General features: G+C 61.7%; 1 protein-coding gene across 1 annotated transcript; it reads right to left on the minus strand.

Annotated features, from left to right (window-relative positions):
* Nucleotides 1-705: 705 nt before the first annotated feature.
* IBA57 (iron-sulfur cluster assembly factor IBA57) lies at nt 706-9,035 on the minus strand. Its single transcript, XM_045483593.1, has 3 exons — nt 8,603-9,035; nt 1,999-2,348; nt 706-1,851 (listed from the first exon to the last, which is right to left on the minus strand). Exons 1-3 carry the CDS (start codon nt 8,941-8,943, stop codon nt 1,460-1,462), a joined length of 1,083 nt encoding a protein of 360 aa, XP_045339549.1. The 5' UTR covers nt 8,944-9,035; the 3' UTR covers nt 706-1,459.
* Between the last annotated feature and the right edge of the window lie 4,744 nt (nt 9,036-13,779).

Genomic DNA, 13,779 nt, shown 5'->3' on the forward strand with positions numbered 1-13,779 from the left:
GGAACACTTGTTTTGGACAGCAGCTTTCGGCTATGATCCCTGAGGTAGAACTCAGACTGAACAGAGTGTCTCAGGTCCCAATGACCTGGATGCCTGAGGACAGTAGAGGACACATGATCTGGAAGGCAGCATCTCACTGGGCAGCTGCTGGAGCTTTCCGCCACAGTGGCCAGCCTCCCTCCTGGTTACTCTCTCGGCTCCCGGCATGGGACTCCAGGTACCCACTCGGAGGGTGGGTCCACGGACTGTGAGGAGCCCAAGCACGTCCAGCACAGCACAGGTGCTGGGCACATGCACACACCCACTGTGCAAAGCTGGCTCCCAGGCCCCAGGTCACATGCAGAGGGGCGCTGCACAGTCTGCAGCTGGACAGGAGACAAAGTCCTGATGTGAGGTCTGGGTGTTGGCCTGGAGACCCGCCAGTGGGGGCTGAGGGAGGGCAGTGCATACTTGCCAGTGAATTGCCCCGTGAGGGCCCAGATGCTGGCACTAACTCAGTTTCCTGTTAGCCTCTCCCCTCTGTGGATACGAAGGCAAGCCACGCCATCCACCGCAGACTTGGAGCTCCCTTGCTGTCCCAGAACAAGGCCTCTTCCTGGGACTCTGCTGGCGTACTTCACCTGGAGTGCTCTCGGTGTATCTGCTCTACCCAAAACGGAGTCCCAGCACCTTCCACCCAAAATGAAACCAGAGCTCCACACATGCTGCTTGTGCATCACACTTTAATAGCCACTCCGGGGCATCACGCGGGACACCCCTAACCATGAGATTCACATTGCATGGGACAGTGCAAGTCAGTGGTTTCAAGAAGAGAAGAAAGTCAACCTCTTGCTGTGAAAACATAGCCACGCCTCAGAAAAGCAGCAAGTATACCAAGCAGAAGCTCCTCCTTGTCAGAGCCCTGCTGTCCCACCCCAGGGCAGCTCCTGGGGTGGAGGGGGAGGGGCGCAGCAGAAACCTTGGTGCACAAGTGGGGCCCCCATGTGAAATTCACAGGGTGTCCCACAGCCAGCACATGGCACACCAGTTCCCAGGGCCCACCTGCCCTTTCAGCCAACCCCAGATGGAGAGGAATGCAGGCAGCCTGGGGACAAGGCTCTGGACCATCCTGTCCTCAGCCAATAGATGAACCACCTCCAAACCCACACAGCTGGGACCCTGTCCTTCCCCATCGGAGGGAAACTGCAGCTCACCTTGGCACAGGGGCACGTGAAGGGCTGGCTCCTCCTCCTGGGTCCCCAGGAGGACTCCTGCAGCTCACAGCCACAGAGCAGCAAGGGATGACAGCCACAGCTGCCCGTGGGACCCTCTTTGGGAAGCATGGTGGGCGGGAAACACAAGCCAGCCACACCTGCAGCCCTGGGAGCTAGGAGGCCAGCCTGCAGAGTGCAGCAGATGGACAGAGTCCTCCAGGGCACCCTGGCAGCCCCAGGGCTGCAGGAGCAGAGGAACGTCCTGGCTACTTGGCGACTGTGGGCCACCAGTCCGGCACAGACACAGTCAGGGCCACCTGGCCGCTGTTGGAGGTCCTGATGTGGAGAGGGCCCTTAATCTTCTCTGCCCGCAGCAAGGCGAGGCCCACATCCCCCTGGCCAGCCCTGTACTTGCCGGCGGCCTGACCCGACTCGGTGAGCACTGGGGCGCCCAGAGCGATGCCATCCTCAGGGACAGGCCCCAACAGCTGCACTGGGAACAGGCGTTTGCGGATGACGCCCATGTGGTGGGTGCGGGCAGTCAGCTCCTGGCCAATGTAGCAGCCCTTAGTGAAGCTGACACCATTCATGAAAGCCAGGTTGGACTCCAGGGGCAGGGCCACTCCTGGGGGCAGGTCCTGGACCCCCTCAGGAACGCCTGTGGGGTGGGAGGGGAGAAGCTACCTGAGGGCTAAGGCCTCCTCGGGGGCTGGGGGATGGTGGGCTCGTGGAGAAGGGCCAACACTGGACACAGCGCCTGAGCCCTCCCCCCGCCCCCACCAGCACAGCCCCACCCCATCCCTACCTTGCTGGTACCGGTGCCTGTGATAATCCCGGGGGTCTCCGAGCCGGCCTCTGGGCACCGGCACCAGGCCCTCATCCCGGATGAGAAGCCGCCAGCCCATGCGGGCGGTCCGGGGGTCGGGGGTGAGGACGCTGGTTCTGTTGGTCTGCTCCCGCAACGGCGCGGCCCCACAGACCTCCTCGGGGCGGTCAGGCAGCAGAGCCCACACGCGCAGCTCGGGGCACGGCTCCACCACGACCTTCCGCCGGATCCTGTACAGTGCCAGGTGTGTCTGCAGGGCGCCCAGCACCGCGCTGTCACACTCCAGGAGGAAAGCGGGCACCTGTTCAGCGAGCTCATGCTCCAGGAGCCTGCAGGTAGGGGCAGGGGCTCCTGAGGGTTGGCCTGGGGCCACCGCTCTCCACCCACCATGCTCCAGACCCCAGGTCTGCTGCGGGACCCTCCCCACCCGGGGTGCGAACCACAGGGAGCGGTCCACTTGGTGGAAGACAGGCCGTGGCTGGGCAGGTGGGACCCAGGTCCAGGGACCACAGTGCTGTTGGTCTGGTCCTCCACGTGAGGGGGAGAGCTGCAGGCAGCCTCACAGGACCAGGACCTGCCTCCTCTGGCCCACAGAAGCCAAGGGTCTGAGGTGGGTGCCCTCAGCACTCACGATGGGGGGAAGGCTGGGGGGTAGGTGGGACAGCAGGCAGCGGACAGAGCCGAGGGGATGTGCTGTGAGGCCACATACAGTCTGCCCAGAGCCACCTCCCACTTCCCAAGGAGAGCCCTGGAACCCTGTCAGGGCCCCACAACCACCCGAACTGCACTCTGGACCCCCACTGCCACAGCAGCAACCCTGGAACCTGGTGTGCTAACCACATGGGACACGCAGCACAGAGAAGAGACTGGTACAGGGACCTCATGGGAGACGTTCAGGACCCACAAGAGTATATAACCAAGATCCTGGTCATAGATGTGGACAGGACTAGGATCCCCAGCCCAGTGGAAACAGAAAGGGAATGGATAACACCTTCCATGAGCGTGCCTGAGAAACTACCAACTAGTGCCCCCGACCCCTCCCCCAGGGCCCATCATCTGGTGTCCCAGACCCCTCCCCAGGGCCCACCAATTGGTGCCCTCAACCCCTCCCCCAGAGCCTATTATCTGATGTCCCAGACCCCTCCTCCCCCAGAGCCCACCAGCTGGTGCCCCCAACCGCTCCCCCAGAGCCTACCAGCTGATGCCCCCAACCTCTCCCCCAGAGGTCACCTGGTTCTGATTGGACTAGCTCATCAGCTGATATACTTTTGGGGGAGGGTACATGGAACCAGCTGATGTCGCTGACCTCTACCCTTGATCCCATCATCTGGTGCCCTCCGACCACTCCCCCAGAACCCACCAGCTGGTGCCAACCCCTCCCCCAGAGCCCACCAGCTGGTGCTTTTGACCTCTACCCTTGACCCCATTAGCTGATGCCCCAACCCCTCCCCCAGAGTCAACAACTGGTGCTCCCCCACCTCTCCCCTCAGAGCCCACCAGTTGGTGCCCCTGACCCCTTCCCCAGAGCCCACCTACTGTGACCCCAATCCCACCCCATCACTTGGTGTCCCTTACATGTACCCTTGACCCCATTAGCTGGTGCCCCAGAACCTTCCTCTCAGATCCATCAGCTGGTGCCCCTGACCATGCCCCCACAGCCCACAAGCTGACGTCACCCACTCCTCAGAGCCCACCAGCTGGTGCCCAGACCCCTCCCCCAGAGCCTAGCAGCTGGTGCCCCTGACCCCTCCCCTAGCAGCCATCAGCTGGTACCCCTGACCAGTCCCATAGAATCACCACCTAGTATCCCTAATCTCTACCGTTGACCCCATTGCCTTGTGACCCCGGAAACTTCCACTCACACCCACCAGCTGGGGTCCTGGACTGCTCCCCCAGAGCCCACTAGCTGCTTCCTGACCCCTTGCCCAGAGCCCACTAGCTGATGTCATTGATCCCTTACCCTGAGTCCACCAGCTGGTGCCCCTGAACCCTTCCCCACAGCCACCAATTGGTGCCCCAGACCCCTCCCCCAGATTCAACAACTGGTGCCCCCCTACCTCTCCTCTCAGAGGGCACCAGCTAGTACCCCCAACCCCTCGCCCAGAGCCCACGAGCTGGTGCCACTGACCCCTCCCCCAAAGCCCATCAGCAGGCGACCCTGACCTCTACCCTTTACCTCATTAGCTGGTGCCCCTGACCCCTCCCCCAGAGCCCACCAGGTGGTGCCACCCACCCCTCCCTGCAGAGCCCACCAGCTGGTGCTCCCCACCCCTCCCACAGAGCCCACCAGCTGATGTCCATGGCCCCTCCCTCAGAGCCCATCAGCTGGTGCCCCCAGACAGTACAGGATTAAGTGCTGCCCTGGAGAAACCAGTTACCCCCACAGGAAAGAAAAGCAAGGACTTGCTTAGGGTCCCACCTCTGGGGGCTCACCCTACAGTGCACACTCTATTGTGTCCACATTCCCCACCCCCACTCCCACCACAAACAGCAGCCATGGGTCACACTGATACAGGTGGGCAGAACCACAGGGTATCAAGATGTGTGAGTCCAATCCCAAGCAGTTCCACTTGTCAGCCTATTATCTGATGTCCCAGACCCCTCCTCCCCCAGAGCCCACCAGCTGGTGCCCCCAACCGCTCCCCCAGAGCCTACCAGCTGATGCCCCCAACTTCTCCCCCAGAGGCCACCTGGTTCTGATTGGACTAGCTCATCAGCTGGTATACTTTTGGGGGAGGGTACATGGAACCAGCTGATGTCGCTGACCTCTGGTCAGACAAATGGTAAAAAGCCAGGAGAGGAGCTGGGGTGAGAAGGGCAGGTGTGCTGCACAGGGGACAGGGGACCCAGTGGTGGTGATGGAACAGCTGTCCTCATCGAGGTCACAGGGGCCACACGTGTGACCAAGGCACAGACACCGGCAAGTGTGTTCACACGTGCTGGCGCATCGAGTCTGGGGGGATCCTACATGAGCTCTGTTAGTGGCCCGTGTCCCACCCCTGATCGTGACCCCAGACTCCAGGAGGCAAGACACCGCCCTGTGGGACTGGGGCAAGAGTGCACAGGCCTCCCTGCTCCTTCCCGTGCTCCCTGTGAATCCACCATTATTTCAAAAGGGTCATAAAGGAAAAGAAGCTGTCTCAGAGGACGGGGCTCCGGATGTCTATGCAGGTTGGGAGGAAGCAGCAAAGGGGTATCTCCCACCATAAACCGCCCCACACCGTTAGGGTTCTCTGCCACATGCACCTGTGTTTTCATTTTAAGTCTCGGGTAAAAACCACCCTCAGAGACAACATGAAAGATGGCAGGGGAGGAATCAGGCAGGGCTGAGCACAATGTGAGGTCGTGGGGGAGCACCAGCCTCTGAGGGTCCTGGCCAGGAAGCCAGGTTCCCAGGGGCGCTGAGGCAGGTCAAGGCAGGCAGGTCCCCATTCTGGGCTCAGGCACTTCCCTGGCCACCTGTGCCCATGACTGTGCGCCAGGCAGACCCTGGGGACCAACAAAGCTAGAGTGCACCCCGGCCCCCCTGTGCCCCCAAATCAGACTGTCTGCTGCACTTGCTACAGCTGAGGAACAGGGGGTGGTGGGGAGGAGGTGCACCTGTGCCCAGGGTTGCTTGCCAGGCCTGACCCATCCGATGTCAGGAGCACCAACACCCCCAGCCCTGAGTCACAAGCACAAATGTCCCCAGATGCCCGGTGGCACTGCCTCTGGGCCAGTGTTGCCAGGTAAATTTATCAGATAAACCGTGAATGATGTCTTTAGCAAAAAGCACCTTCCAAACACTGCAGAGAATGTCTTTACTCTAAAAGTCACCCGCTGTCTGTCGTGCCCTGCACTCTTGTTGCTAAGCATGGCTGCCCCTCCTAGGGTCACAAGTGCAGCTGCAGGAAGAGGGAGGCTGGGGGACAGCTGCGGCCTCACCAGCTGGCCTTGCTGTCAGGGCACAGGCTGTGTGAACACCAGAAAGGGAGGCCTGGGCCTGCCTAACCCCATGCCCAGAGCACAAGGAAACCCCTCACCCAAGAGTCTGATGTCCTCTCTGCACAGCACCCACCACCCTGTCATCTGCGACCCCCATAAACACAGGGGGTCTACCCTATGATCACACAAATACGGTCCCTCGAGGACGTGGCAGGTGTCAGGGTGTGAGGTGTGGGCAGGTATGGGACACAAGGAGGCCAGCAGGAACAGGATTGTACCTGAGGAATTGAGTCAGGCTGACTGGTGTGCTCCAAGGCACTTGGGGGAGTGGCCTACCAGGTGCCCATGAGGGACTGAGCACATAGTGCCCTCCAAGGTCCCCAAGAGGTGCCCCAAGGAGTGAGACCACGGCAGGGGGACTGAGCGGAAGCCACATGGGAGCCACATGGGAGGCTCCTGGAAGTAGGTGTCCCTGGCCCCACATTCCACTGAGCACACACAGGCCAGACTGCACCACCCAGGAACTGCTGAGATCCACACGAAGGGAAAGAGGTGGGAAGGCGAGGTGCATGTCCTGCTGGAAATGAGCAGGGGACCGACCCGATCCGCAGAGCAGCAGACACAGACTGGGGAGCTTCCCACAAGAGCCAGTGATACCATCCGTAGCGGAACCCAGAGCACCTTGTATGCAGCCAGTGCCTGAGGAAGGCTCCCCAGACAGCACACGTGTGGCTGGGACAGGAACACACACAGCCTCGCCAGAAGGAACAAGGACAGCAGGGGGAGGAGACCTGAAACATCACATGTGACCAGGGGCCATCACTCAGAACACACAAGAACACTGAAAAGTTCAAGGGTCAAGAAACAGACAACCCGATTAGAAATGGGCCAGAGACCTTAACAGGCACCTCCCCACAAAGAGTATGCACGTTGCAAACAAGCCATTGCTTGCTGGTGGGGACCCGAAACCGCACAGCCACCATGGAAGGGTTTGGTGGTTTCTCAAAAAACCAAACATTGTTGCACGGTGCGACCCAGCAGTCGAGCTTCTGGGCCCTTACACAAAATCCTGGACGCAGATGTTTACGGCAGCTTACCCACAACCACCCAAACTTGGAAGAACCAAGACGTCCTCCACGAGGTGACGGGTGAAGAGACTGCGGTCCATCCATGCCAAGCGACATCACTCAGCGCTAAAGAGAAATGGCTTAACCACATGTCACTAAGTGGAAGCAGCCAATCCAAGACGGCTGCGCACTGTGGGACTCCAAGTGCCCAGCGCTCTGGAAAAGGAAAACCACGAAGACTGGAAAAGGATCCCCCCAGTGGCTTCGGGGATTAGGGAAGGGAGGGATAACTCTGGGCACAGCGGGGCTGGGCTGTGAGGGTGGTGACAGCCATCACGTGATGGGTCCATGTCATCCCATACTTGTCCTCCCCACGAAAGGATGGGCCCTGGGTGCTGCAGCATCAACGCGGGTCCCCCAGGTGGGGACGCTGCCGTGAGGTAGTCTGTGCCTTCCCCGCGGTCATGCTGTGAACTTAAATGGGCTGCAAAAACTAAAGTCCACTTTCAAAGCAAAAATCCCAAGCTACCCCTAGAACAAGGTGTTACGCCTGGGAAACCAGAACAGGAGGCCAGGAGGCAGGAAGTAGATGAACCAAAAGGAGAAACTACAGAGAGCACCAGGCAGGGACAGAAAGCTGGACAGCGCTGGGCTCCCAGGAGGGTGGCCCTCTCTCCAGAGCAGCCCAGTCAGCCGCAGGTCAGGTGTCCTCCCCTCGATGCCCAGGCCCCCCATGTCCTTCCCCAAGTGACCCGCCCTGAAGATCCTTTCGCAGCCTCTGAGAGTTCACGCCAGGTGCCCGGGCTCCGGGTCACCCCTAGCAATCCGCACCCTACCCGTGAGGCGGCCTGCCCCTCCGCGGCTCCCGTCCCTCTTCCCTCTCCCTGGGTGCCCCTGCCCCTCGACCTTCCCCCTGGCTGCGGCCGCCTCTCCTCCCTCCACCTAGGTAGCCCAGCCCCTTCTCTCTCCACCTAAGTGACTCGGCCCCGCCCGCGCTCCCGCCCCTCCTCCCTCCCGTTGGGTGCGGCCGCCTCTTCTCCTTTCCTCGGTGTGTCCCCGCCCTCCTCCCGCCCCGGCGGCCTGCCCCTCCTCTCTTCCCCCCCCCCCCCCCCCCCCCCGGCCCCGGGTGTCCCCGCCTCTTCTCCTCTCCTCTGTGTGTCCCCGGCCCGGCTCCCGCCCCTCCCTCCCTCCCCCTGGGTGGCCCCGCTCCGGATCCCGCCCATCCTCCCTTCCCCTGAATGGCCCCGCCCCTCCCCCCCCTCTCCTCCGGGTGGCCCCTCCCCGGCTCCTGCCCCTCCTCCCTCCCCCCGGGTGCGGCCGCCTCTCCTCCCTCCCCCAGAGGCCTGCCCCTCCTCCCTCCGCCTGGTGCGGCCGAGTCTCCTCCCTCCCCCGGCGGCCTGCCCCTCCTCCTTCCCCCTGGGTGTCCCCGCCCCTCCTCCCTCCTCCCTCCTCCGTGTGGCCCCGGCTGCCGCCCCGGCTGCCGCCCCGGGTCCCGCCCCGGGTCCCGCCCCGGCTGCCGCCCCGGGTCCCGCCCCGGGTCCCGCCCCTCCGCCTTCCCCCTCCCTTTAGGTACTGCAGACGCCCGCTCTCACCGGTAGACAATGACGTCGTATAGCGTGCGGCCCTGAATGTTGAGAAAGTGGGCGTAGCCCGCCCGCGCCGGGGGTGGGGTAGCGCCGTCCGCAGGACCCGGAAGCGGCAGCTCATTGGTCAGCAGCCCCAGGAGGAACGGCGCGGAGTCTGGCCCGCGCACGCGCACCAGGGTGCGCTGTCCCAGCGGGAAGCAGGCCCAGGCCGCTCCGTCCGCGGGGTCGCCGCCGTGACGGCTCGAACCGTGGGCGAGGCGGCGCTTCGGGGTCGCACGCAGCCGCCAGCGCCAGGCCCGGCTGCCGCGCCCCTGAGCCGCGCCCCGGAGCAGCGCCGCGGCCGCCATCTTAGGGAGGAGTAAGGCGGCTCGAAGGGGCGGGCTGGGCGGCGGCGCTGGCAACTGGGTGGACGCCACAGCGGCCTCTGCCGGCGGGCGGGGCTGCACGTGGGGGCGGGGCGTGCGCGGGGACGAGACGTGCGGGGCGGGACTTGTGCGGAGAAGGGCAGGCCTGCGCGCCAGACGGAGCTTCGAGAGGGGCGGGGACGAAGTGTTCTGGGCGGGACTTGTGCCGGCGAGGGGCGGGCACGGAGCTATGAGGTGGGGCTTGTGCCTGAGGGGCGGGGCCAGGCGCTATCCGTCAGCCTCCCGCCCCGCCCCCTGACTGTCCTGGCTGGGCACCTCCGTAGGACGCACCTGCCCTGCTCCTGGTCTCCCAAGAGGTTTCCTCTTGCTTTACTATGGTGACGTGCATGTAAGATGAGGGTCTCCATCGCTGCAATCTCAAGCGCACAGTTCAGCCCCAGCCAGCGCGCGCTTATCGTGTACAGCCGTCCCCCACTTCTATCCAGAACTTGCCATCTTCCTGCCGACCACTAATCCCCTTTACCTGGCCCCCAGCCCCTGGGGCCCCCAGTCCCCTCTGTCTCCGGGAACCTGACTGTCATGAGTAGGATCGCACAGTGTGTGTCGTGCTGTGACTGGCTGATGCCATATAACGTCCTCCAGGTTCGTCTGTTCGGTATCAGGTGTCCGATCTTCCTCTTGAAGGATGGGTGAGATTTTGTTGTATGGATGTCCCACAGGTTGCGGACGTCTGTGTTACTTCCACCCCTTCGGTGTTGTAGATGTTGCTGCCATATGTATGCACATCTCTCGGAGACCCTGCTCTCAGTTCCTTTGGGTGTTGTGTGCACAACCATGCTCCTGTGTGTCCTCTGCTCACACTCTGCCCTTCTCTCTGACACTTAGGATCACCCCCTGTGCTTGAGGGGAAGTCTGCGACACCAGCTGGAAGTCTGCCACACCAGACTGCCACACCAGTCTGACCCTGTCCACATGGAGTCAGCGTCAGACCCCACAGGCTCAGCCCCACGAGACCACCCCCACTTCAGGCGCCAACCCCAAGTCCAGATGACACCTGTGCTCTGAGCCACAGGCAACAGATCAGAGGTTCCCATGGCCCTTCCTCAGGTTTGATGAATGTTCTGGAGGGGCTCAGAGAACTCAGGGAAATGTTTCACTTTCTAGATTAGTGGTTTATTACAAAAGGATATGACTCAGGGACGGCCTGATGGAAGAGACGCCCAGGGTGAGGCACTGGGGAAGGGGTGGGAAGCTTCCATGCCTCTCCAGGCATGTCACTCTCCCCACATCTCCACGTGCTCCCCAGCCTGGAAGCCCCCCCCCAACCCCAAGACCGTACCTCTCAGTTTCATTGTATAGACGTGATTGATTAATCCATTGCCCATTGGTGATTGATTCCATCTTCCCTCCCCAGAGGTCAGGGGCAGGACTGAAGCCTCCAACTCTCTGGTCCCACGGTGGGGTCCATAGGCCACCAGCCACAATCCCTAGGGGCTTTCTTTTTTTTTTTTTTTTTTAATTTTTTTTTTTAACGTTTATTTATTTTTGAGACAGAGAGAGACAGAGCATGAACGGGGGAGGGGCAGAGAGAGAGGGAGACACAGAATCAGAAGCAGGCTCCAGGCTCCAGGCTCTGAGCCATCAGCCCAGAGCCCGACACGGCGCTCGAACTCACGGACCGCGAGATCGTGACCGGAGCTGAAGTCAGATGCCAAACCGACTGAGCCACCCAGGTGCCCCCCCCCCAGGGGCTTTCCATAGTCACCACAACAACATGAACTTGGGCTTGTTATGAACACCATGACACCTTCATTGCTGTCTTCAGTTGGGAAACCCAAGGGCTTTAGGAGCTCTGAGCCAGGAAAGAGTGACAAGGGCCAAGTCCGTATTTCTTACTATAAATCACACTATCACAGGCATGTACCCTGAGGGCAATTGCCGGTTCATACAGTAATTCTGTGTCTAATTTTTCAAGGAACCTCCATACTGTTTTCCTAGGTGTGTGAATCAGTTGTGCAACAGATGCCACACACTGGGTGGCTTATACAACACACACCTGTTTCTCAAAGCTCTGAAGGCTGGAGGTCCAGGAACAGGGCCGGTGTCTGCTGAGGCCTCTCTCCGGGGCATGCACATGGTGCCTTGTCACCTTTGGTGTCTCTTCTGAGAAGACACCACTCCTGCAGGGCCAGGGCTCGGGGATCCCTAATTACCTCCGGAGGGCCTATCTCCAGACACAGTCACACGGGGGACCAGAGCTTCGCATGTGGGTATTTGGGGGGCATAGCTTTTGAGCCCTGTTTCCCCCATCAGCTGTTGTCCTGTTTTTGCTCCCCTTTGGGGGAAACTGAGAGACTGTGTGCTGCATAAGAACTGCCTCTTAATCCTCCTGCACTCCCCAGAGCCCCAGCCAAGGTGGGAGATGGAAGCTGGCTTCCTGCCCCCACCCTGGATCTGTGTGGTCTGGGCTCCACTGCCCACTGCCCTTCCTGTCCTGATAGAGCTCTCTGAGCTCTAGTCCCAATGCTGTGTGCAAACGGGGCTGGAGGCGAGGCCGAGCCAGCCCCCAGTGTGGGGCTCCAGGGCCATCCTTGGGCCCAGCTCCGTGCGTCCCCACCATGTCACCAATTCCCCCAACCACACTCCAAGTCTGTGTCCGCACACAGGGCATTTCCCCAAAAGTCCAGACCCACAGCCTGCTGGGCACTCCCCCTTGAGCGTCCTGTTCCTGAAACACAAGCATGTTTGCACAAACATGATCTGCACACCCCTTCCGGGGCCCTAGAGCTCCATATCTGACACCTCCCCTCCACACACCTGCATCCAGGAAGTGGGGTGGCTGTGTGACACCTCACTCCCACAGCGCATCCCCCTGGGATTGATCAGGTGGTCTTCTCAGGACTGGATGCTGAGAGGACCATGTGAGAACAACTGTGAATGCTAAAGCGCACCCCACTATAAAGGGGTTGCGGCTCCATGGTTAGTGACCCCACGGCCTTCCACCCCAGGTCTTAGCACTGGCCCCTCACCCTGGCCTCCTCCTAAGGCCCTGGATACTCTGCTGATTCACCTGATCTGAGTGCCTATGTGGCTCCCTGCTGCATCCCCAGGGCACGGGTAACATGGGCCATCTCAGCGTGAACGGCCCATCAGCACACGGTCGGAGCGCCAATGCCGGGTGCCCGCCCATCCCTGAGCCTCAGGCTGCTCAGCCCCCCTACTTGCCCAACTCCCCCTTGTCCTGTCCAGCCCTACCCAAGGCCATGCTGCCCAAACCTGTGAGGTACTGGGTCTCTCCCAGCCGGGCCTGGCAAACCTGGCTGACAGCATGGTGAGGGATGCGGATGGCCCCCCGAGCCCCCTAGTGTCTCCCAGGCCCTCGGTCCCCCTCCTGGCTGGCATCCTGGCTGTGACCTGCCATTCCTGGTATGTGGCTCCCCTGGCCGCTGGCCACTGGCTGCTTGCCCTTCATGGAGAAGGTCTTCCTCTGCCTGGCCTGGCATTCCACAGGTGACCCGGCACGTTGCTGCCAGCTTGGGGAGGATGGAGAGGAAGCGGCCAGGACAACACGGGGTGGGGGGGGGGCGCGTTCCTCCAGCCTCACGTCAGCTGGCCCCTTGGCCAGCAGAGGAGTCTGCTTCCCACCAGCACTGCCGCCCGGCGCCACCGGGAACCGTCCCGACCTTCCTGGCGCAGTCCACTTGGCGCTGTCCAGCACAGCAACTACCCACACTAGGGCTGGTCAAGTGCACAGCAACTCAGACCAAGTTAAATGAAACTTTCAGCTTCTCGCAAGAGCCACACTGAAGTGCCCAGAACCACACGTGGCCAGTGGCTGCCTGCACCTGCCAGCTAGCACTTCTCCAAGCCCTCTGCTCCGGGAAGCCCTCCCAGATCTCTGGGCCAGCCTGGCAATGGGGATCCTTGCACATGGGCTGCCCCTTCTCAGGTGCCCCCTGCCTTGCGCCTTCAGCTCCGCATTTGTTGGGGATGGTGGCTGGGGTCTGCCTGGCTGCGGGGGAGGGGGGGAATGCCTGGCTGCAGAGCCTCCCAGGGAACCGCACTGGTGGACCTGGGTTGTGTGCCATTGCTTCTTCTGAGGCCATGAGCCCTGGAGGGGTGGAGAGCTGGGAACCCAGCAGGCCTGGGGGTCCTGGACCCTACTTCCCAGCTGCCACTGGGCCAGGGGTGGCTTCCTGTTATTCTCCCCTCACGGTCTCCTCCCTTCCCAAAGGCAGAGAGGAAGCTGCCTCCATTCTGGGAGCACACAAGCAGCCGCCCCCCCCCCCCCCCCCCCCACGGCCCTCCGCTCTCCCTGAACAGCCGGCCATTTGGCTCCGGCCGTGGAAACGGATGACAGTGAGACAAGAAGGCCATCCCGTCTGCTCCTGTTCTGGCCACCCCCCAGCCCAGCTCAGGGACCACCCCCCCACCACCACCACCACGCAGTGAGGTGAGGCGGGGAGGCCTGGGCTCTGTGCCTTGGGTTCAGCCCTTCATCCTCATGCCATGCCAGGTGCATGGGGAAACCAAGGCACGCACTGAGAGGGGTCTGTCCAAGTAGCACAGTGAGCATAAAGCACCGCCTCTGGGAGTTCCCAGCCCCAAGCAGCTTATATGCCACGTCCTTCAGAGGATTGGTTCAGGCGTGGCATTGGGGCTGTGTCTGCAATGACAGGGTGTCAGAGGCAGGACCCTGGGTGATGCACAGGTCCGCTGAGGCTGGGGACAGCCAGTGACATCAGTGGAGAGGGTGTGACGTCAGTGAGGCATGGCATCAGTGGGAACCTAAACCATGGCCATGGAAAATTCACAAAA

This window comes from Leopardus geoffroyi, chromosome A1 (assembly GCF_018350155.1).
Source record: "Leopardus geoffroyi isolate Oge1 chromosome A1, O.geoffroyi_Oge1_pat1.0, whole genome shotgun sequence".
In the NCBI taxonomy this organism is placed as follows: Eukaryota; Metazoa; Chordata; class Mammalia; order Carnivora; family Felidae; genus Leopardus; species Leopardus geoffroyi.